Below are 21248 nucleotides of genomic sequence, written 5' to 3' on the forward strand. Positions count from 1 at the left end.
GGCGCGAATGCGTCACTCGGCTCTCTCCGCCGGCTTTTCCCTCTAGGCGGTCGCCGCTCGCGCATGCGCCGCCGGGCTTGCAGCGTTGGAAGCTGGAGAGGGGTGCTGTCCGCGGCCGGCGGCGATGGAGGCGGCGGGGGAGCGGCTGAGGCCGACGAGGTCTCCTCCCAGCACCTGAGCCGGCCTCTCTCCGGGCAGCCATGGGGCTGGGTTCCAGCTCCGAGGTTCCCGACGGGGGCTCCGAGGGCTATCATGTGCACGGGGTAAGCAGCGTTCCCCTGGAGGCTGAAGACGGAGCCAACCGGGGCGTAGCCGGCCCGAGATCGGAGCTGGATTCCAGCGCCCATCATCCCCAGCCAGCGGGTGGGAACGACGGGCATTACTCCAATCCCTCTGGGGGGGCATCGGCTTCCACAGAAGGCTAGCCACTGTTGGTCCCCGAACGGCTTCTCTGCAAAGGTGATGGACTCCAGTACCCATTGTTCTCATCCAGTGGGTGGGGATGATGGGCATTCACCCAATATCTCTGGATGGCAAGTGATCAGCTGGGAAGGGATCATGGGAAGCACCGTCCCTAAGGCTGGGTGTAACTGCTGGCTTTTTTTTTTTTTTTGCTGGGTGTAATTGCTGACTTCAAGCATTTTCACCCTTTTTGGCCACCTGAAAAGGGTCCCAGAAGAGCAGCAATCACAGAGCCTCAGTTAGGAGCTTCCAGTCCCCAAGAGGAGAAAGTTGGACAAATGAGATGGAAAAACAGAAACGCCTGAACTGCTTTTGGTGAGGCCACCTGGGCAGCTTCCTTGACGGCTCTATGGAAGAGTTTGAGCCTTGCCCTCATCCAGGGTATTTTTCTCCCGCCCCAGCTCTGAGGTTTCCTTGCTGGTTTTCCAAGCAAGCCGTAATCAGGCCCTGGTTAGCTTTGTTTGTAATTACTGAAAACCTGCCCTGCCACAGTATAACTCAATTTGTTGCTCTCCCTGTTAATAAGTAACGTTGCTTTGTAGGAAGGATTATTGCTGATGTATTGAAAATACTGATTCCCTCCCTGTTTTTGCTGAAGTTAAGGAAATTTGCAAAAGGCAGTAGGAATAAAAACATGCTCACTGAAACCTCATGGAAAGAACTTGACTCCCCTAAAACAGCTGTTGCCACGTGCCTGTTTATTTTCTGCACGTCAAATCTAATATTTTTTTCCTAGGGCTATTATTTTTGTTAAAGGGGACATCCTAATGCAAAGCCTGAACTTGCATTGGTAAAGGTAGAACATGACTACACATGTGAATATCTTGGAAGGATCATGCCATATGCCTCCTTGAGGGATGTTTGGAGTAATACCACACAGGAACAGTCTCCCTAATGCACTCTTCCCCACCTGGTGCTCATCCGGTGTGTCAGAATACAATCCTCAGCATTCTGCAACCCCTGTCTCAGTGGCCAGATTGGCTGGGGAGGATGGGAATGATCTGACACATCAAGTGGTTCCTGTAGATTGGGTGGGTCAGAATGACCGAGCCTTGTCTTGTGCTGTGTCTTCCTAACGCTGTGTGCAGAAGTTACGAATCATGACTGCAGAAGCGGTTTATTCTTTTTTTAAAGAAGGGTGCTGGGTGAGGTCTCTAAACCTGGTGCTTGTTTACTGGTTTGAGAAGTTTAACTTGTTCTTCGTGGTACGTTGCCCTCACTCATGGCTTTCAGGTTGAAAAGTTAAGCACCCTGAAAAGAAAAAAAAACAGCCACGTCAAAGCCTTTCCGTATTGCCGCCAAGGGAGCTACACAGGTGTGCACACAAAGACATCAGGAGTCAAGCTCGACTCAAAGGAAACATTGCCTTTTATGTCTAGAAATGCATTAGCTGAGCGGCTCTGAGACTAAGCAGTATTTTTGAGTGCGCTGCAAGAAGTTCCGTGGAGAATGTTTAACCCCAAATCTGGGAAGTAGACCTCCTGCTTGCAAAAAAATTAAAACCCCCAAATTGTGAAGTCTGCAGGAAGCTTGCTATGAAACACCGTGACCTTGTCTCCTTTTTAACTGCATGAGATCTTGCCTCTGGGACAAGGAAGTGCATCTGTCCAATTTGCTGGGCTGGGCAGCTTCAGTCTAGGGGCTCCAGATTATAAGAAGCTGCCTCAGCTATTACTAGCCAATTTTTATGGTTAGTCTATATACATGCTTATTTCAGGCACTTTTTGCGTTAAGCACCCAATTTCCTTTAGGTCATGCATTCTTGCGCTGATGTTCCTTTTCATGCAGTGTATACATGTGTCACCTTTGATATTTTTGCAGATTCAGGAAAATTCCCCTGCTCAGCAGGCTGGATTGGAGCCATTCTTTGATTTCATACTTACCATAGGACACACCAGACTGGTAAATAGCTAAGAGAAGTCACTGTTCTCTGTATGTGCATGCATGTGTGTATATGTGTGCGCACCTGTGTATGTGCATGTATGCACTTAATGTGTTCATGCAATTAACTGTTGGTGGTACAATTGTTCATTTATTTATTTAATTTTTATCCCACCTTTATTATTTTTATAAATAACTCAAGGTGGCGAACATCCCTAATACTCCTTCCTCCTCTATTTTCCCCACAACAATGACCCTGTGAGGTGGGTTGGGCTGAGAGAGAGGGACTGGCCCAAGGTCACCCAGCTGGCTTTCATGCCTAAAGCGGGACTAGAACTCTCTTACCACGCCTGATTGGCTCTTGGGCTGAAAGAGAGGGACTGGCCCATGGCCAACCAGCTGGCTTTCATTCCTGAGGCAGGACCAGAACTCTCCTACCACGCCTGATTGGCTCTTGGGCTGAGAGAGAGGGACTGGCCCAAGGTCACCCAGCTGGCTTTCATGCCTAAGGCGGGACTAGAACTCTCCTACCACGCCTGATTGGCTCTTGGGCTGAGAGAGAGGGACTGGCCCAAGGTCCCCCAGCCGGCTTTCATGCCTAAGGCGGGACTAGAACTCTCCTACCACGCCTGATTGGCTCTTGGGCTGAGAGAGAGGGACTGGCCCAAGGTCACCCAGCTGGCTTTCATGCCTAAGGCGGGACTAGAACTCTCTTACCACGCCTGATTGGCTCTTGGGCTGAAAGAGAGGGACTGGCCCATGGCCAACCAGCTGGCTTTCATTCCTGAGGCAGGACCAGAACTCTCCTACCACGCCTGATTGGCTCTTGGGCTGAGAGAGAGGGACTGGCCCCAGGTCACCCAGCTGGCTTTCGTGCCTGAGGCGGGACTAGAACTCTCCTACCACGCCTGATTGGCTCTTGGGCTGAGAGAGGGGGACTGGCCCCAGGTCACCCAGCTGGCTTTCGTGCCTGAGGCGGGACTAGAACTCTCCTACCATGCCTGATTGGCTCTTGGGCTGAGAGAGAGGGACTGGCCCCAGGTCACCCAGCTGGCTTTCATGCCAAAGGCGGGACTAGAACTCTCCTACCACGCCTGATTGGCTCTTGGGCTGAGAGAGAGGGACTGGCCCCAGGTCACCCAGCTGGCTTTCATGCCTAAGGCGGGACTAGAACTCACAGACTTCTGGTTTCTAGCCCAGCACCTTAACCACTAGACCAAACTGGCTCAAATTGGCTTTTTACTTAGGAAATTATAAATCGCTTCAGTCAACTTTTAAAAAAAAAATTAAACTGAGTTTAAGTGATGTGGAACAGATGCAGCTGATGCAACAGTAACAATAGTAAAATACAATAATATGCAGTAAAACAAATACAGTGTATAATTACAATTAAAAGTACAATTAATCATAGAAAAATAATAATATTCCTGGCACCAGGAACTTTACCACAGTCAAATCCCAGAGACCTTCAGATCAGCCACATTTTTATGCATTTCAGAAAGCCAAGACAGTGGAAGCTGCCCTTGTCTTCGGATTGCGTGTATGTGTGAGATACTTTTAGCTTTAACAGTTTATGGCCAGACACCAAAAAACTGCACAAGAAGCATATTGCAGAGAGGGATTATTAATAATATTCTGTGAAGCTGTATGTAAAAAAAAGAATGAAATTGAATAAAGGTGATAGATATGGAAGTTCAGTACCCTTAACCACCATAAGAATCAAACTCCGTGCCTTCTGATAACAATTGCAATCAAGCAGAAGTTTGCTGTGTTCCTGTGAAGTTTAGTAGAGACCTCAGCAAATAAAAAGCAAATAACTTTGAGTTAGGACCACCATATACAATTAGTGTAGTAAGAAGTGGGAAGTACGACCAGATTGACATATGATTGAGTAAAGTGTGTAATGAATGCAGACAGTAAATAAAATATGGAATGAATGGTTATATAAATAATATAAAGCAGGAATTGGCAACTTGAGGTCCTTGGACCAAATTGCACCCTTGGTAGGTACAGTCTGCCTCTTGTCTCCCTCTCACCAACTCAGTTGCATCTTGGAAGCCTGAGGAATTTAGCAAGTCACTTTAGGGCAGTGTTTCTCAATCTTGGCAACTTCAAGATGTGTGGACTTCAACTCCCAGAATTCTGGGAGTTGAAGTCCACACATCTTAAAGTTGCAAGGTTGAGAAACACTGCTTTAGGGTACAACATGAAGAACTGATCTGCCAAACTTGTTCCCTTCTTAGAATAGCTTTCCAGAACTGTAGATGATGACCAGAACTCTTTTGTTCTAGACTGACCTGCTGGGAAGTTGTGGCAGAAGTTGCTTGATAACCATAGGTGACCCAGATTAGTAAGATCTGAACTCACTGACTCTTCCTCCCTGTTGGTGGCTCTGAGCCTGAAAGGGACTCAGGCCTTCAGATGTGGCTTGTGAAAGCCGAAGGTGGACTTGCAGTTTTTCAATCCCTTCCCCATGAGGGAACTAGGATTTGGTGCTGGCGATGCAGTTGTTGTCTTCATAGCTGATAGTGAGAATTGAAATCCAGCTGAAATGGGTGAGAGCTGTTTTAAAAAATAAATACAGGTAGTCCTTGCTTAATGACTATAATTGAAAACAAGGATTTTGGTTGCTAAACGAAGTGGTCATTAAGCAAATCACCGCAGTCATTAAGTGAACCACATGGTTGTTAAGTGAATCATGTGGCCTCCCCCATTGATTTTGCTTGCCAGAAGCTGGCCAGGAAGTTTGAAAATGGTGATCCTGTGACCACAGGATGCTGTGACTGTCATAAATACAAGCCAGTTGCCAGCACCTGAATCGTGATCACGTGGCTGTGGGCACACCGCGACGTTCATACGTGTGAGTACCGGTAGTAAGTTGGTTTTTTTCAGCACCATCATAAGTCTGAACTGTCGCTAAATGAATGGTCACTGAATGAGGACTACCTGTATCTTTGGAAAGCAAAGCCCAGTTCTTTTGACTGCCTGTCTCTGAAGGCTCAATCGTGGGCTTCAGAGATAGCTCTGGACTAGAAGCTGAAGTGTTACTCTCCCACCATTAATGTAGCTTTACTTTCTTTATACGATTCATTAATTTTATTTACTGGTTTTCTTTGCCACCCAGTCCTTTAGGACTCCCAGTGGCTTAGAGAAACAGAAGACATGCAGTAGAAATTAAAACTTCTAGGATTAACCTCAAAGCAACCTCCTCAACCACAACAATATGCAAGTCAAATCAAAGAATAAACTGAAATTATTAAAACAGTGGTGACAAATGCTCTTCATAATGGCTATCGGAACCTGGTGAAAATGGGAAAGCTCCATTTTCACCAGGTTCCGATAGCCGTTACTAAAAGGCCAACCTTATTTCTGGCAGGAGCCTGTTCTGCATTGTTACATCTCAGCACCCTTGTTTGCTTGAAGCATCTTCAGTTTTTGAGCGTCAAGCAGGTTTGGTGCGATCGAGCCGCCCCTTTCAGCACGGCTTTGGAAGGAAGGTAGGGAGGTTTGTTGATCTATTGCTGAGTCACCAAATCAACAGCCAGTATTTGGCCAGCGATGATCCTCATTTTCAATAATTAACAGATTAAGAGCTGCTTGAGTAAAGGCACACACAGTTGAGGAGGAAGTCCGGCTGGTAGCTTCCAGCTGGTATTTCCTTTGGTCAACGTGGCAAGCTGTCGTTTTTTGATCTTGCCCAGAAATGTTGGTTTAGAAGTAATGTTTTCCTATTTCAGCTAACACATGCTTTCTTGTGGAGTCCTTGGTGCTCTCTGAGCTTGGCTGTTTGCTTGCAGACGTTTCATTGCCCAACCAGGTGACATCATCAGTGCCAGGGAGTGTTGGCTTTGCTGCCTGTTTATATAGGGCGGCCTGCCCTGCCCTGCCCTGCCCGGCCCGTGTTGGTGGGGGTGTGGTTTTCTCCTTGGTAATTCCTCGGTCAGGGTATTGTTTTCCGCTTGATTGTTTGCCTGCTTGATTGTTTGCCTGGCGTGGATCCCTGCTTGCCTGGGTGTTGGCAGCCGGAGGGGATGCATTCTGGTCTTTTCGTTTCCTTCTTAGCTTGTTTTAAAATTTTATCGTAATCAATCGATTTATCAAACAATCAAGCAGATTGATTAGTAGTAACCTAATTGCACTACCTTGATTAGGTAGTACCCTAATCAAGGCACTACCAAGGGGAAAACCACATCCCCACCAATAAAAATAGAATGTTATAGTTTCACATATCAGACAATTATGAACAATTTATGGAGTTAAGAACAGCATTACTGGACCAACAGCCCAACATTATTGTTTTGCTGTGATGTTTTTATCTTTTTTTTATTGCCTGTTAGCCACCCAGAGTCATATGTTGAGATGGGTGGACATCTAAATTGAATGAATGAATCAGTGAATGAATGAATGAATGAATGAATGAATGAGTGAATGAGTGAGTGAGTGAGTGAGTGAGTGAGTGAATGAATGAATGAATGAATGAATGAATGAATGAATGAATGAAAGAAACATTCTGTTTCCTACCTTTACTGGCTAAATGCTTCCAGCCAATTTTTTTTTTTTGGCATGTGTTTGCTACCATGTCCAGAAATAAAGCTTTAGTGTTTGTTTTTTCTCCCCCACTTGTAGAATAAAGAAGGTGACACTCTGAAAGATCTGCTAAAAGCCAATGTTGAGAAAGCTGTGAAACTGGAGGTCTACAACATAAAAACAATGAAAGTGCGGGAAGTGGAGGTCATCCCCAGCAATATGTGGGGAGGGCAGGGACTGTTAGGGGCCAGTGTGCGATTCTGCAGTTTCCAAGGCGCCAGCGAACACGTATGGCATGTGCTGGTAAGGAGGAATTGGGGAATCCATGTTGGATTGGGCTTTCAGTGACTTCTTGGGAATTTTATTTATCTATCTATCTATCTATTTATTTTCCCGCCTTTATTATTTTTATAAATAAGGCGGCAAACATACGTAATACTCCGTCCTCCTCCTGTTTTCCCCACAACAGCAACCCTGTGAGGTGGGGTGGGCTGAGAGAGAGGGACTGGCCCATGGCCAACCAGCTGGCTTTCAGGCCTAAGGCGGGACTAGAACTCTCCTACCACGCCTGACTGGCTCTTGGGCTGAGAGAGAGGGACTGGCCCAAAGTCACCCAGCTGGCTTTCATTCCTGAGGCAGGACTAGAACTCTCCTACCACACCTGATTGGCTCTTGGGCTGAGAGAGAGGGACTGGCCCAAGGTCACCCAGCTGGCTTTCAGGCCTAAGGCGGGACTAGAACTCTCCTACCACGCCTGATTGGCTCTTGGGCTGAGAGAGAGGGACTGGCCCAAGGTCACCCAGCTTGCTTTCAGGCCTAAGGCGGGACTAGAACTCTCCTACCACGCCTGATTGGCTCTTGGGCTGAGAGAGAGGGACTGGCCCAAGGTCACCCAGCTGGCTTTCAGGCCTAAGGCGGGACTAGAACTCTCCTACCACGCCTGATTGGCTCTTGGGCTGAGAGAGAGGGACTGGCCCAAGGTCACCCAGCTTGCTTTCAGGCCTAAGGCGGGACTAGAACTCTCCTACCACGCCTGATTGGCTCTTGGGCTGAGAGAGAGGGACTGGCCCAAGGTCACCCAGCTGGCTTTCAGGCCTAAGGCGGGACTAGAACTCTCCTACCACGCCTGATTGGCTCTTGGGCTGAGAGAGAGGGACTGGCCCAAGGTCACCCAGCTGGCTTTCATTCCTGAGGCAGGACTAGAACTCTCCTACCACACCTGATTGGCTCTTGGGCTGAGAGAGAGGGACTGGCCCAAGGTCACCCAGCTGGCTTTCAGGCCTAAGGCGGGACTAGAACTCTCCTACCACGCCTGATTGGCTCTTGGGCTGAGAGAGAGGGACTGGCCCCAGGTCACCCAGCTGGCTTTCAGGCCTAAGGCGGGACTAGAACTCTCCTACCACGCCTGATTGGCTCTTGGGCTGAGAGAGAGGGACTGGCCCAAGGTCACCCAGCTGGCTTTCAGGCCTAAGGCGGGACTAGAACTCTCCTACCACGCCTGATTGGCTCTTGGGCTGAGAGAGAGGGACTGGCCCAAGGTCACCCAGCTGGCTTTCAGGCCTAAGGCGGGACTAGAACTCTCCTACCACGCCTGATTGGCTCTTGGGCTGAGAGAGAGGGACTGGCCCAAGGTCACCCAGCTGGCTTTCATGCCTAAGGCGGGACTAGAATTCTCCTACCACACCTGATTGGCTCTTGGGCTGAGAGAGAGGGACTGGCCCAAAGTCACCCAGCTTGCTTTCATGCCTAAGGTGGGACTAGAACTCTCCTACCACACCTGATTGGCTCTTGGGCTGAGAGAGAGGGACTGGCCCCAGGTCACCCAGCTGGCTTTCATGCCTAAGGCGGGACTAGAATTCTCCTACCACACCTGATTGGCTCTTGGGCTGAGAGAGAGGGACTGGCCCAAGGTCACCCAGCTGGCTTTCAGGCCTAAGGCGGGACTAGAACTCTCCTACCACGCCTGATTGGCTCTTGGGCTGAGAGAGAGGGACTGGCCCAAGGTCACCCAGCTGGCTTTCATGCCTGAGGCTGGACTAGAACTCACAGTCTCCTAGTTTCTAGCCTGTTGCCTTAACCACTAGACCAAAAGCTCTCTGGGAGACTTCTGGGAGTTGAAGTCCACCCAGCTTGAAGTTGCAAGGTTGAGAAACACTAATTTAGATGCTTATTTGTAGAATGATTCTTTTTGAAAGAATTGTGGTTTTTTTCCCCTGCGCCCCCTCCTTTCGTTTCCTGGCAATGCTCTTTTTAACATATAGTGGAAATTTTTCAGTGAAAAATGAGAAACTTTCTCATTCCACTTTGTTAGAAATGAGGAACAAGTGTGTTTCCAAAGTGTTGGTCCATCCTTAGTTATATCTTACGGAAAATTAGCTCATGAGATTTCTTTGGAATAGTTTAGAATTGTGGTTAAAGCACCAGGCTAGAAACCAGAAGACTGAGTTCTAGTCCTGCCTTAGGCACAAAGCCAGCTGGGTGACCTTGAGCCAGTCACACACACACAGCCCTAGGAAGCAGGCAATGGCAAACCACTTGTGAAATCTTGCCAAGAAAACGGTAGGGACTTCTCCAGGCAGTCACCAGGAATCAAGACTGACTCGAAGGCACCCCCGCTCCCCAAAGTTTACCATCCCCTGAATTAAGATGCTTTTCCCACTGGCTCTGTTGAATATGCTTGAATAACCTGACTGACCAAGGTCTTTCTCTCTGTTTAGGGTGTAGAGCCAGCTTCCCCGGCAGCATTAGCTGGCCTGAAGCCTCATTCTGACTATATTGTTGGATCAGATCAGATACTCCAGGAGGTAAAGACTCAGTTATAACAGGCCCCAAAGTGTGAAGGGAGCTGTTAGTTTTTGGGGATGATGACTGAGAATATTTCCCAGGCTTTGACTACCCTGCACTTACTTTCTTTCACCTTTTATTCTCTTGCACTTGATTTCCTACTGGGGAAGCATTTCTGTGCATAAAGCTGTCCTTTGGTTCCAGGCTCCATCCCTTTGCTGCCCAGAGCTTGAGAAAGCTTCACTCAGAAGCACAATTAACCAAAACATGGTGGGAAAATATCAGTCTGCACAGATGGGGAAGACAGAGCATTGCATGCCACATTTCCCATGCCCCCCTTCCCCTTGCATCTAATCTACAGCAAAAAGGTCAAACTCTCCTGTTTCTTGCTGTCCCAGGCAGAAGTGCTTTCAGGGCCTGATGCTCTAGGCTAGGGTTTTTCAAACTGTGGTCTGCAGACCCCTAAGGGTCCCCAAGGACTTGAGACTAAGGGGAGGAAGAAAAAGTTTACTCAGAAGCAGCCAGTTTTCTGTCATTAGGGCTCAGCCTCTTGATCAGGTCTTTGTGGATTTTTTTTTAAACTAAGAGGATCTCTGGCCTGAAAAAGTTTGAAAACCCATTTTAGTCAAGATGATGAAAACAGCACTGTGCCATCTTGATGCAAGCTCCACCCGATTCATACATGCATGTGGCTGTATGTACAGGAGGGGCAGAGTTTAGGGCATAATGCTGCTTTTGTCATTTGCCTACCCTTGTCCCCCGCACCCTGGTGGACATCTCTGCTCGCAAAGCGTGTCTTCTCTTCTCCCTGGCCACAACTCATGAAGGCTTGCCACTTTAAAAAAATCCTATCACATTATGGCAGCCTTACCTTTTTGACTCTGGGGGAGCCCTTGAAATATTTCTCAGGCCTCAGGGAACCCCTGCACATTCAGGCTCAAATATAGGCCAGAGGTTACAAAATTATTGTATTTGTTTCATGGGTAGGCCTGTCTATATGCATTAACTGTGTTCTTAAACTAAAAATAAAGAATGAAACTTACCTCTTTAATGTAAAGTTGCCTGAGCTTGAAATATTTTTTAAAATAAATCGTGATCTCCCAGGGAACCGCTAGTGACCTCTTGCAGAACCCGAGGGTGCCACGGAACCCTGGTGGAAAAACCCTGCATTATGGTGTTTTGTTGTATTTTGGTAGCACCCGCTAAGGGCCCCTTTTGGGTGGGTGCCTGGAGAGCACAGCATCCTAGAGCTGTGGAATTGAAAGGGACCCCAAGTGTCATCCTGTCCAACTCTCCTGCATTGTGCAGGAAAAACCAATTCAACTTCCTTCAAGAGGGGGTCTTCCAGATCCAGGAGCAGGCTACCAATTCTCTGCCCTAACAGACCTTGTTCCAGGAACTGGATGCCCGCTGGTGGTAAAAAGGGGAAGGGTGGCATGTTGCTGCGGTGTAAATGATGGATATCTCTCTTGCTCAGTCCGAAGATTTCTTCTCCCTGATTGATTCCCACGAGGGGAAACCTCTGAAGCTGATGGTCTATAACACCGAAACAGATTCCTGCCGAGAGGTTTTTGTAACCCCCAACGGAGCCTGGGGTGGAGAAGGAAGGTATGAATTCAGAAATTGTGAGGTATGGTATATAGGCAAGTTCAGGCTGATCCTTGGCCTCCTAGTGAGTTCTGGATCTTGTCCTTTCTTCTTAATGTAGTACTAGGTCCAATGATACCTTGGTAATTCATTTTGGGAATAACCCATGAATAGGAGTTTGCTTTGGGGTGGAATGTCTGAGCTGAGAGTTTCCCCATGTAATCTACTTCAAGTGCACTGGAAAACCACCATGACATCCTTCCAATTCCTTTTCTCTATCCACTTCCCATGTCCTTCCTTTTTTGGCATCAGCACAATACAGTAATCGGTATGCAATGCTAAGACTATGGTCTTTACATTCAAAATAAAATACAGGTAGGCCTTGACTTACAACCATTCGCTTAGCGACTGTTCAGAGTTACAACGGTGCTGAAAAAGTGACCTTCGACCAGTCCTCGCGCTTATAACTGTAGCAGCATCCCTGTGGTCACATGATCAAAATTCAGGCCCTTGGGAACCGGTGTATATTTATGACAGTTGCAGCATCCTGGGGTCCTGTGATCGCCATTTGTGACCTTCCCAGCCAGCTTCCGACAAGCAAAGTCAGTGGGGAAGCCAAATTTGCTTGACAACCACATGATTCACTTAACGACCGTGGCAAAAAGGTCATAAAATCGGGCATGACTGACTTAGTGACTGCCTTGCTTAGTGATGGAAGTTCCGGTCCCAATTGTGGTCGTAAGTCGAGGACTACCTGTAGAGAAGAGAACCCTGGCTTAGTGGGTGTGTCAAGGGTGTAGCAGAGGAGGGAGAGAGAACAGCCTGGGAAAAAATGGAAAATGTCCTGCCCCCCCCCCCCCAAAAAAAAAAACATCCTTTGGGAGAAAAGTTAAGACAGAATGGATGGGTGGTTGGTTCTGGAATCGAGAAGGAAGTTCATATAATAGAAGGGTAAAATCTTCCTCTGTAGACAGTCACCTTTTGTGCTCACGTAGCAGTAGAACTTGGGAGAATCAGGAGACAAGTAATTCACACAGACTGATTTTAGCTATGAAGCTGCATAGAGGCACATAGACGTAAGCCTGAATAAGAAGAGCACCTGTGAAATAGATGGATATTGGAAGATAGAAATGTCACCTCAGTCTCCTGAGGGGGAAATGGCTGAGCCCTGTCCCCACCCCCCACATGTCTTCTGCAAAAGAGGAAAGGGGGTTTTCCGCCTTGGGTGGGGTTGTAATGATTGGGAGGGCGGCAGGGCCTCACTTCAGCTCCCCCTCCATTTTTTCTCCTGCAAGGGTGAGGAGGGGGTTTAGATTCTCCTTTCAGGCTGGCGACTGTGGGGCATCTCCTTTGTGGGCAGAGGCTTAGTCGTTCTCTGTGACGACCCAAAGGTAGCGCCTTTCGTAGGGTTTCCGTGATAACAGACTTTCTGTTCGTGGCTCCCTCCTTGTTAAGCTTTATGTTTTAAAAACCAGTTTCTGATGCCTTTCCTTTGTCTGCTTTCTCGTGCAGCTTAGGATGTGGCATTGGATACGGCTATCTGCACAGGATTCCCACCCAGGCTGCGGTCCCAAAGAAAGCGGCAGAGGCCAGACCCCCTTCTCCTTTGCCTGCTGGAGACACACCCCCAGAATGCCCAGCTAATGGCTACATGGAGGTAGGGCGTTCCGTTCTGGACACGGCTAAGCTGCCTCCTGTTCATATCGTGAGCAAATCGATGTTCTTTATGGGGGGAGCAGGGAGCCACAGTGCCCCCCACCCCACCAGCTTTTAGCAGCCTCTGAGATCCCCAGGTCCTCACTGCTGAAATGGGGAGGCTGACTGCCAAATAACTGTGGCATAAGATGGACGCATTACATTTCTGATCACTTATTTCATTCAGCACCTTCCCTGCCTTGCCTGGGTTATTTCAGGAGGGCTAAATATTCTGGCCCTGCCCATCTAACAGTGTCCTTGCACGACCGCTGTGCTTCCTGGACCTTTGGCTGTGAGGAAAAAAAATGCACCAAAAAGGCAGGCACCTCCAGCCGGAAAAAAAAGCAGCCCACCCAAGTTTTAGTCTTTGTTCCTTCTGAAAGAGGAGAGAGCACCAAAGCATGGAAAGAATAATGTGATAACCCTGAAGAGCCTGACTTCTGGAATTCTCTCCAGCAGCTTTATCACCCGTGGTCATAGGAGGCATCGGTGTTGTCTTCTGTGGAAGGCTGTACACGCTCTGGGTCACGTGACTCGGGGGTGGGCTTAGAATGGAGCAGTCAACAGCATTCCAAACCGTTGTCCAGCTGCTCCTCCCATTGGATGCAGTGGTGGTGGAGGGGTTGCACGGGAATTCTGGGAGTTGAAGTCCACACTTCTGAAAGTTGCCACGGTTGAGGAACACTGGCCTAGCTGGATCCTGCCCACATTTAAACTTAACCTTTCTTTTGCTGGCTTCTCTCGCCATACCAACGGTGGTCCTTTGCTGATCACTTTTTAACAGTGATTGTGCTGACAAGGGTCTTGAGTCCCTGTATACAATTTCTTTCCACCATTTGGTTGGGTTGGAAAGGCCAAAAACACGCTTTATTCAAAATTCAAAGTAGTAGAAGTGAATATAATTGAATATCTCCTTCAAATAACAGGAAGGGGACACCCGATCTTTAAAGTGATAAGGAGACAATACGTAGACATTAAATTAAAATTCAGTCAGATTCAGCTGTTTTATCTTCTTTGGGAACTGAGTCTAAGCATTCTCTCTGAAAGCACCTTAACTTCCTGAGCATTAGGACGTTGATCACCGGTGGCTGCACTGTTACATTTGCTGCTCAGTTTCACTGACCTGGCTGATACTTTTATTTAAGTAGGCAGAAGATTAAACATACAGACTGGTATAATTAGAGCAGATTACCAAATTTTCTTTTAAAGTTAGGTATGCGTATTGTATCATATGATGTGAAAATAATTGTAAGATTAATGGCAAAGCCTAAATGATAAAACATTCATGTAATCCCTTTTCCTTTCTTTTTTCAGCAAATAATTCCCCCTCTGCCAATACAGGTAGTCCTTACTTAATGTATAGTTAAAAGGTGCTGAGCAAGGGGGATTTACGACAGGTCCTCATAGTTGCGGCCGTTGGAGCATCTCTGCGGTCGTGTGATTGCAATTTGGGCGCTTGGCCACCGGCTTGCGACCGCGATGTTGTGGCGTCCCACAGTCACATGATCACCATTTGCAACTTTCACTGCTGGCTTCCAACAAGCGAGGTCAATGGGGAAGCTGGCAGGAGGTCGCAAATGGTGATCATGTGACCGTGGATGCTGCAGCCATATGGGACTCACCTGACAACGGCAACTGGGACTGCTGGAATGGCCGTCATAAGCCAGTGCAGTCATGTGATGTTGCCCCTTATGGCTGTCTTGCTTAACAATGGAGTTCCTGGTCCCAATTACTATTGGTAAGTGAGGACTACCTGTAATATGTTAAATGAGAGCCAGCGTGGCGTGAAGGTTAAGGTGCTAGACTAGGAACTTGGAGACCTGGGTTCGCTACTCCAGCCCACTATGGAATTCCCTGGGAACTTTGAGCCAGTTGCTCTCGTTCAGCCCAGCCTACCTCACAGGGTTGTTGTGGAGGAAGATGTGGGTGCGCCATCCCATGTCTTGAGCTCCTGGGTGAAAGGCGGGTATAAATCTGATCAATACATAATGTGTTCAAGTGGCTGAACTGAAACTGAAGAAGCCACGTTACGATTTAGCATGGTCTGTGAACTCAGCCCTCTACCTTGGTTGATCAGCGGAGAAAGAAAGAGGCATCTAAACGGCCGTGGGGGAAGGTCCCTCTCGCAGGCAGTCAAAATGGGTTCTTTATTTTAGGCTTCCTTGTTGGCACCTGCCTCCCAGAGCGAAGAAGCCGAGAGTTTGGATTACAGCTCCAGTCGCAGCGTGACTCCCTATTCAGCAGAAAATTCCCTCCACCCTCCTCCTCCTCCTCCTCTCCAGAGAGTCATGGACCCAGGTAATTCAGCATCTCTCCTTTCAAACAGCTTTTTTACCGTCCATGCTGCATTTATGGGAGTTGTGGCCCAGCACATCAGGGGGATATCAGTTCGAAAACATGCAAATGTGAGTAGATTAATAGGTACCGCTTCGGCAGGCAGGTAACGGCGTTCCGTTTAGTCATGCCGGCCACATGACCACAGAGGAAGTGTCTTTGGACAAATGCCGGCTCTTTGGCTTTGAAACGGAGATGAGCACCGCCCCCTAGAGTCGGACACGACTGGACTTAATGTCAAGGGAAACCTTTACCTTTACTATGTATGAGGAGGAGTTGAGTTCTTTGGCCTCTGACTAGGCAAATGTGCAAGTTAACTCTTCTTGCAGAGAACGAGTAAGTTTGCAAGATGCAAAGGGAATATTATCACCTTGAAGGCTGACTTGTTCAGCTTTCAGCTTCTTGCAGCCTCAGTGGTTCAGCTTCTTTTATACCGTGTCCCTCTAGCACAGCCTTTCTCGACCTTTTGACCCTGAAGGAACCCTTGAAATATTTTTCAGGCCTTGGGGAACCCCTGCACATTCAGGCTCAAATATAGGCCGGAAGTTACAAAATTACTATATTCGTTTCACGGGTAGGGCTGTCTACATGCATTAACTGTGTCCTTAAACTGAAAACAAAGAATGAAACTTATCTCTTTAAGGTGAAATTGCCCAAATCTGAAATAATTTTTTAAGTAAATCGTGATCTCCCAGGGAACCCCTAGTGACCTCTCGCGGAACCCAAGGGTGCCGCAGAACCCTGGTTGAGAAACCCTGCTCTAGCCATGGTTGAGAGGTATGAAATCTGCCCTCCTTACCGTTACTTTGGTACCGTGAGGGTGGGATGGCTCCAGAAGACGCGACGTCACTCCTAGGTATCCTATCTGAGTATGCTGCAAACCAGGATGGCCCACACCCCCTTGTAAAAGCAAAAATGAATGAAGGCACCGATAGCATATCTCACTGATGTTCAGTGTGATTGTATCAAAGAGGAAGCAGGATTTTTTTCTGTGCTCTTACAATTGTTCTGGTTCTATTTTGGACATCAGGTGTATTTCTTCTTCCTTCTCTCTTGTCTTCTCCCCCCAGGTTTTATCGACATGTCTGGAGCTGCTTTTCCCCAATTAATCGATTTAGTAAAAACAGCCAACGTGCCTTCCTCTCCTCCTTTCAATTTAACAGATGTCCTGGCAGCTTCTGGTAGCTTATCTACAAACAGTGAAACTCATTCATATTTTGGTAAGCAGATTTTGAAGCCATTTGGCCACTGGGGTTGAATTAAAAAAGTAAAGGCCCGTGTTACCTGGGTTTTAGTATAGTTTGGGGTGATTTAATTGATTTATTTTTTCAGCTTTTATCTCTCATATGAAAGTCCATAATATAAATATTGCTGTGAAAATGACATGAGAGTTGTATGATTACAGTGGTATAAAAATCTAATAAATGACAACAAATCACCAAGAAATAACCACATCCATATTAATAGCAAAGAGAGTAAAGATAGTTTCTGGCGTGTCCTTACCAAAAATGCTATAAAAGCAAAGTCTCCTTCAAGTTCAATTCCTACTACATGTCCATGCAGTTTTCTTAGCAGCAGTATAAAAGTGGTTTCCCATTACTTTATTCTAGTATTTTCTTTCAAATGCCCAGTCTATCCTACCCTACCGCTCTAGGATTTCTTAGTGGTCTCCTATCCAAATAGTAATTACACGTACTATTGCTAGCTTTTTGAGATCAGCCAAAGTCACGTAGTTGCTGTGTGCCAAAGTCACGTAGTGTGTCAACGGCTGTAACTTGAGTATTTCAAGACAATGAAAACTCCTGTTTTCTCGCATCTTAAAGACTTGATTTTTTTTCTACCATAGTTAGCAAAATGCAAGATCGGATAGATTTAGTGTTAATTGTCCAATATGTACTTTCCTGAGTGATTGACCATACTTAAACAACTTTCCCTCTGCACTAATGTTCACCAGCTAGAATCTCCGAATGTGGATTGGATACAACTCCTGTAATTCCCACTCAAAAACTTGAAAGACAGTGTAGCCTGCTGTAGTTGGTCCACCATGTATCTGATGAAGTATATTCCTGCGCCAAAGCTTAATGCATAATAAATGAGTTACCGGTAGACCTCGCTTAGCAACTGCCTTGGGCAGTGACCATTCAAAGTTACGACAGTGATGAAAAAGTAACTTTGTGACCAATGTCCGCATTTACAATCTTTGCAGAGTCTCCTTCTCTCAGTCATGAGTTCACCATTACAGTCAGTCAGTACGTGTTGTCCTATGCCTGACCCATTTTTTCTTTTTTTTCCCCCCTCGCAGACTAGAGAGATTGCCTAAACAAGCAATCTCTTCCTGAGCTGCTTTTCTCTGCAGCACTTTCCAAAAGGTGCTAATGGCAAGTTAACAAGCTCAGCTCTGTGACCTTAATTAGCCAGCTCACAGCTGCTGCCTGTGACTGACAAGACTTTAAACACTTTCAGGCCTTCGGCTTTTGTTTGCCTCCTAAGCAACTTGGGCTCACAGCCACAAGTGTGCTAGGCAAACAGACGGCACTAGCACATTCCTTTCGATGTGTATTCTCCATGTGCCTCCTTACTCTCTTGTAATCCATTCCTCTCCAATAAATGTAAATGCAAACATTAATTTCCTTCTTGCTAATTATCCCAGCGCCGGGGTGAGCATTCCAAAGGGTGGGGGAGTGGAGCATAGTTGCGGTCATGTGATTTCCCACTTAGCGGCCGCATCACTTAGCGAATGAATTGCCAGTCCCAATTGTGGTCGCTAAACAAGAACCACCCGAAGTCTTTATACTTGTTTTTGCTATAGCAGAGTAACACAGCTTCTTCTCTGAAATCTGAAAAGCAGCCTGGGAGCAACTTCCTTTATTAGGAATATTGCTCACCAACAATATTACACTGAACATCAGCGAGATGTGCTATTGGTGCCCTAACACATCAGGGTTTGTCCCATAATCCCCTCCGCCAAGGATGCCTTTTTGGGGTGAGCTGAGTCCCAAAGATTCAGACAAAGTAGCTGAAGCAGGAGCTTGGAAGAAGTGGGTGAAAAAAGGTTGAATGTCTATGTCCAAACAATTTTATAAACTTCAAGGAGAATTATGATGGCTAAAATTCACTGGCCGCTCGTATATATCTTCATCCAGTGATGGTATCTCTGTCAAAAGAACTGGGTAAAAAAGCTTCAGCTAACTCCATGAAGATTCTGAGAGCACGTCTGTAAGCAGTTTGATTTTTATATGATGTGTGTGTGTGTTTCCCCGCCATTCAATCATGTCTGATCCTCAGGGACTGCCTGGACTAGTCCCTGCAGTTTTCTTGGCAAGATTTCAGAAGTGGTTTGCCATTGCCTGCTTCCTAGGGCTGAGAGAGAGGGACTGGCCCAAGGGCACCCAGCTGGCTTTGTGCCCAAGGTGGGACTAGAACTCACGGTCGCCCGGTTTCTAGCTCGGTGCCTTAACCACCACACCAAACTGGCTCTCTTACGATGTATATGGGGGCATGTATATGTATGTGTGCATTAATGAATGTACAGTATATACCCACACACATTAACACAGAGGGTGTACTAAAATCAGGCCCCATAGGCCAATCACAGTGTGTTTTTTTATTTTTTTTTCCAGAAAAATTGTTCTTGTACTTGGGAATGTTCAAAGGTCATGTGCCAGATGAGCAAAGAAGAAAATGTCAACCAATGCAAACATTTAATGTATTTCATATAATAAATTATCTGCGGGGCCTGACTTTTAGTATACCCTGTATGTGTGGGGGTATGGGTGTGTGTTGTGTGTGTGTGTGTGTGTGTGTGTGTGACTCAAAGTGGAAAAGTATTTGGGAGAAGACATCCTTGCTAAAGCGGGAGCAATCCGAAATCCATTTTGTTTCAGTAGAGTCCATGCCATTTTTTTTTTCCAAATATTAGCAGAGTCACTGCTATGAGATCTGTACCCACTTCCTGTTGTGCTAAATGCTACAAACGACGTTAGTCTGTGTGTCTTTTTTCTTTAGACCGGGCCTCTCTTCCATTCTCAGAAGAATCGGTGTCTCTCCAAGCAGGCGAGAACGCTCCGCCAGAACCACACGAGGGAAGGCCTTCCGTGTCCCCTCTGCCACCCCTTCCTATGGACCTGTCTCTGAACACCACGTCTAGCGCGGATGCCGATGCTCAAGAAACTGTCCAGCAGCTCAATGCCGCTGAGCCCCCCACGCTGCCCCTAACAGACGGTAGTGACAAACGTGCCCAGGAATTGATTGAAGAAACCAAAGAGGCCTAGCTCTCCAAAGGACGTTTTTTGCTGTTGGGCTTTGAAGCTATTGGCCCCAGAAGGCCCTGGTTTTATGTGGTCCAGAAACATTGTTTGTTTTTGAATCACAGTAGAATTCAGCTTCCTGAGAGCGGCGGCAATACGTTTGTAGACCCGTGTTAGGCCTGCTCAGTGATAACACTAGTGATTGGAGTTCAGGAACAAGCTGTTTCTAAAGAGTTCCTTGTCTCTAACTACATCATATGTTTAAAAAAAGGAAGCCACATCAGCAGCACCATGGCATTGCCAGAAGGGGCAGGTAGGAGTTCAGGGAGCTTTTGAGAATGTTGAGGTTTTATTTTAAAATAGGTGCCTTAAGACTCTCTGTGGCTTAGTGCACCTATTTTGCTTTATATTTCCTTACCAAATCATCCCCCCCACCCCCCATTGCTATGAAGGGCTGAGAGGTGGTGAGTGAGACCGGAAAACTCCTTACAGTAAAGCTATTCAGCCAGTTTTTCTGGGTTGCTGTTTTTAAATGTTACCACTGTTCTTTTCCCCATTAACTTTACTTTAGATAAGTTTTAGGAATCTAAAATCTTTTACTCTAAAATACCACCTGACCCGTAACAAAAATCAACGTGTTTAATGTTCTTTGATCCAGGCTGATCCCCTGACCTGCACTCGAGGCTTCCTGTCCCGTATGAGCAGAATTCAGTACAAGCCCCCAAAAGAGTGTCCCTCTTTCCCTGCCACAGCAGATCCCATGAATAAGGCCCTTGAGTCCTCTGTATCTGGGGACAGGATGGTCTGGATTGCAGTAAAAGGGGCCCCCACCTGTAAAAAAGTGCAGTCTCATTATGTAGGTACATCGGACTGGGTCATCCCCCTAACCCGTTTTACATTTGACCCCAGCGAACTATTTACACCTCTGTTGAATCATTGCTTGCTGCTGCATAAAATTCATATGCAGCCACAGAAAAACTTTCTTAGGGCAGTAGCTGAAGAATCAGATTACATTAGCAATGTAGGATTTTTAACTCTGCTGTTCTAAATTAGGAGTTGTTGCTTCAAATGCTATGCCAAAGCCCTGGTCAGTTACTGTCAAGCTACTGTGTGTCTGCTGAGAAGGTAGCACGCTCACACTAAATTTAATTTCAGGTCCATGCTATCAAGCAAATAACTGGCTGAATGTAACTTGATACTGCCTCTTGATGGGGAAGCAGTTCTTTCCTGACTTTTAATACGGAAAGTGAGCAAGATTACTTCTAGTATGAATAATGGGGCAATCAGATAACACTAACTCAAATGTTTCTCAACCTCAGCAACTTTAAGACGCGTGGACTTCAACTCCCAGAATTCCCCAGCTAGCATGCTGGCTGGGGAATCCTGTAAGTTGAAGTCCACACATCTCAAAGTTGCTGAGGTTGAAAAGCGCAGCACTACCATGCAGAATGGGCTTTCCTGAACTGTTTACAGGATCATTTTCTGTGGGTTGTTTCTGGATTGGAAGTAAAACTTTTTAAAGAGAATTACTTTTAAAGATTGTGAAAGGTGCCAGTCTTTATTTTGGAAGAGATTTATTCTAATCTGAAGCCATTTTGTTGTTCTTAAAATTTCTTAACTTGGTATGTTGCCAACTCCTAAAGTCTTAAAGTGATTTACGGCAAAATATGGACCTTTTTAAATACGATGTGGAGCCAGTCTTAAGTCTAAGTCAGGAGGTTTGAGCAGGCC

At 46.7% G+C, this 21248-nt stretch overlaps 1 protein-coding gene across 1 annotated transcript; it reads left to right on the forward strand.

The window, feature by feature from the left end:
- Positions 1-76: 76 nt before the first annotated feature.
- On the forward strand, positions 77-19640 carry GORASP1 (golgi reassembly stacking protein 1). Its single transcript, XM_063303320.1, has 9 exons — positions 77-263; positions 2284-2364; positions 6970-7173; positions 9588-9674; positions 11132-11262; positions 12754-12898; positions 15093-15234; positions 16341-16490; positions 19276-19640. The coding sequence occupies exons 1-9, from the start codon at positions 201-203 to the stop codon at positions 19539-19541; spliced, it is 1269 nt and encodes a 422-aa protein (XP_063159390.1). The 5' UTR covers positions 77-200; the 3' UTR covers positions 19542-19640.
- Positions 19641-21248: the final 1608 nt, after the last annotated feature.

This window comes from Candoia aspera, chromosome 4 (assembly GCF_035149785.1).
Source record: "Candoia aspera isolate rCanAsp1 chromosome 4, rCanAsp1.hap2, whole genome shotgun sequence".
NCBI classification, from domain to species: Eukaryota; Metazoa; Chordata; class Lepidosauria; order Squamata; family Boidae; genus Candoia; species Candoia aspera.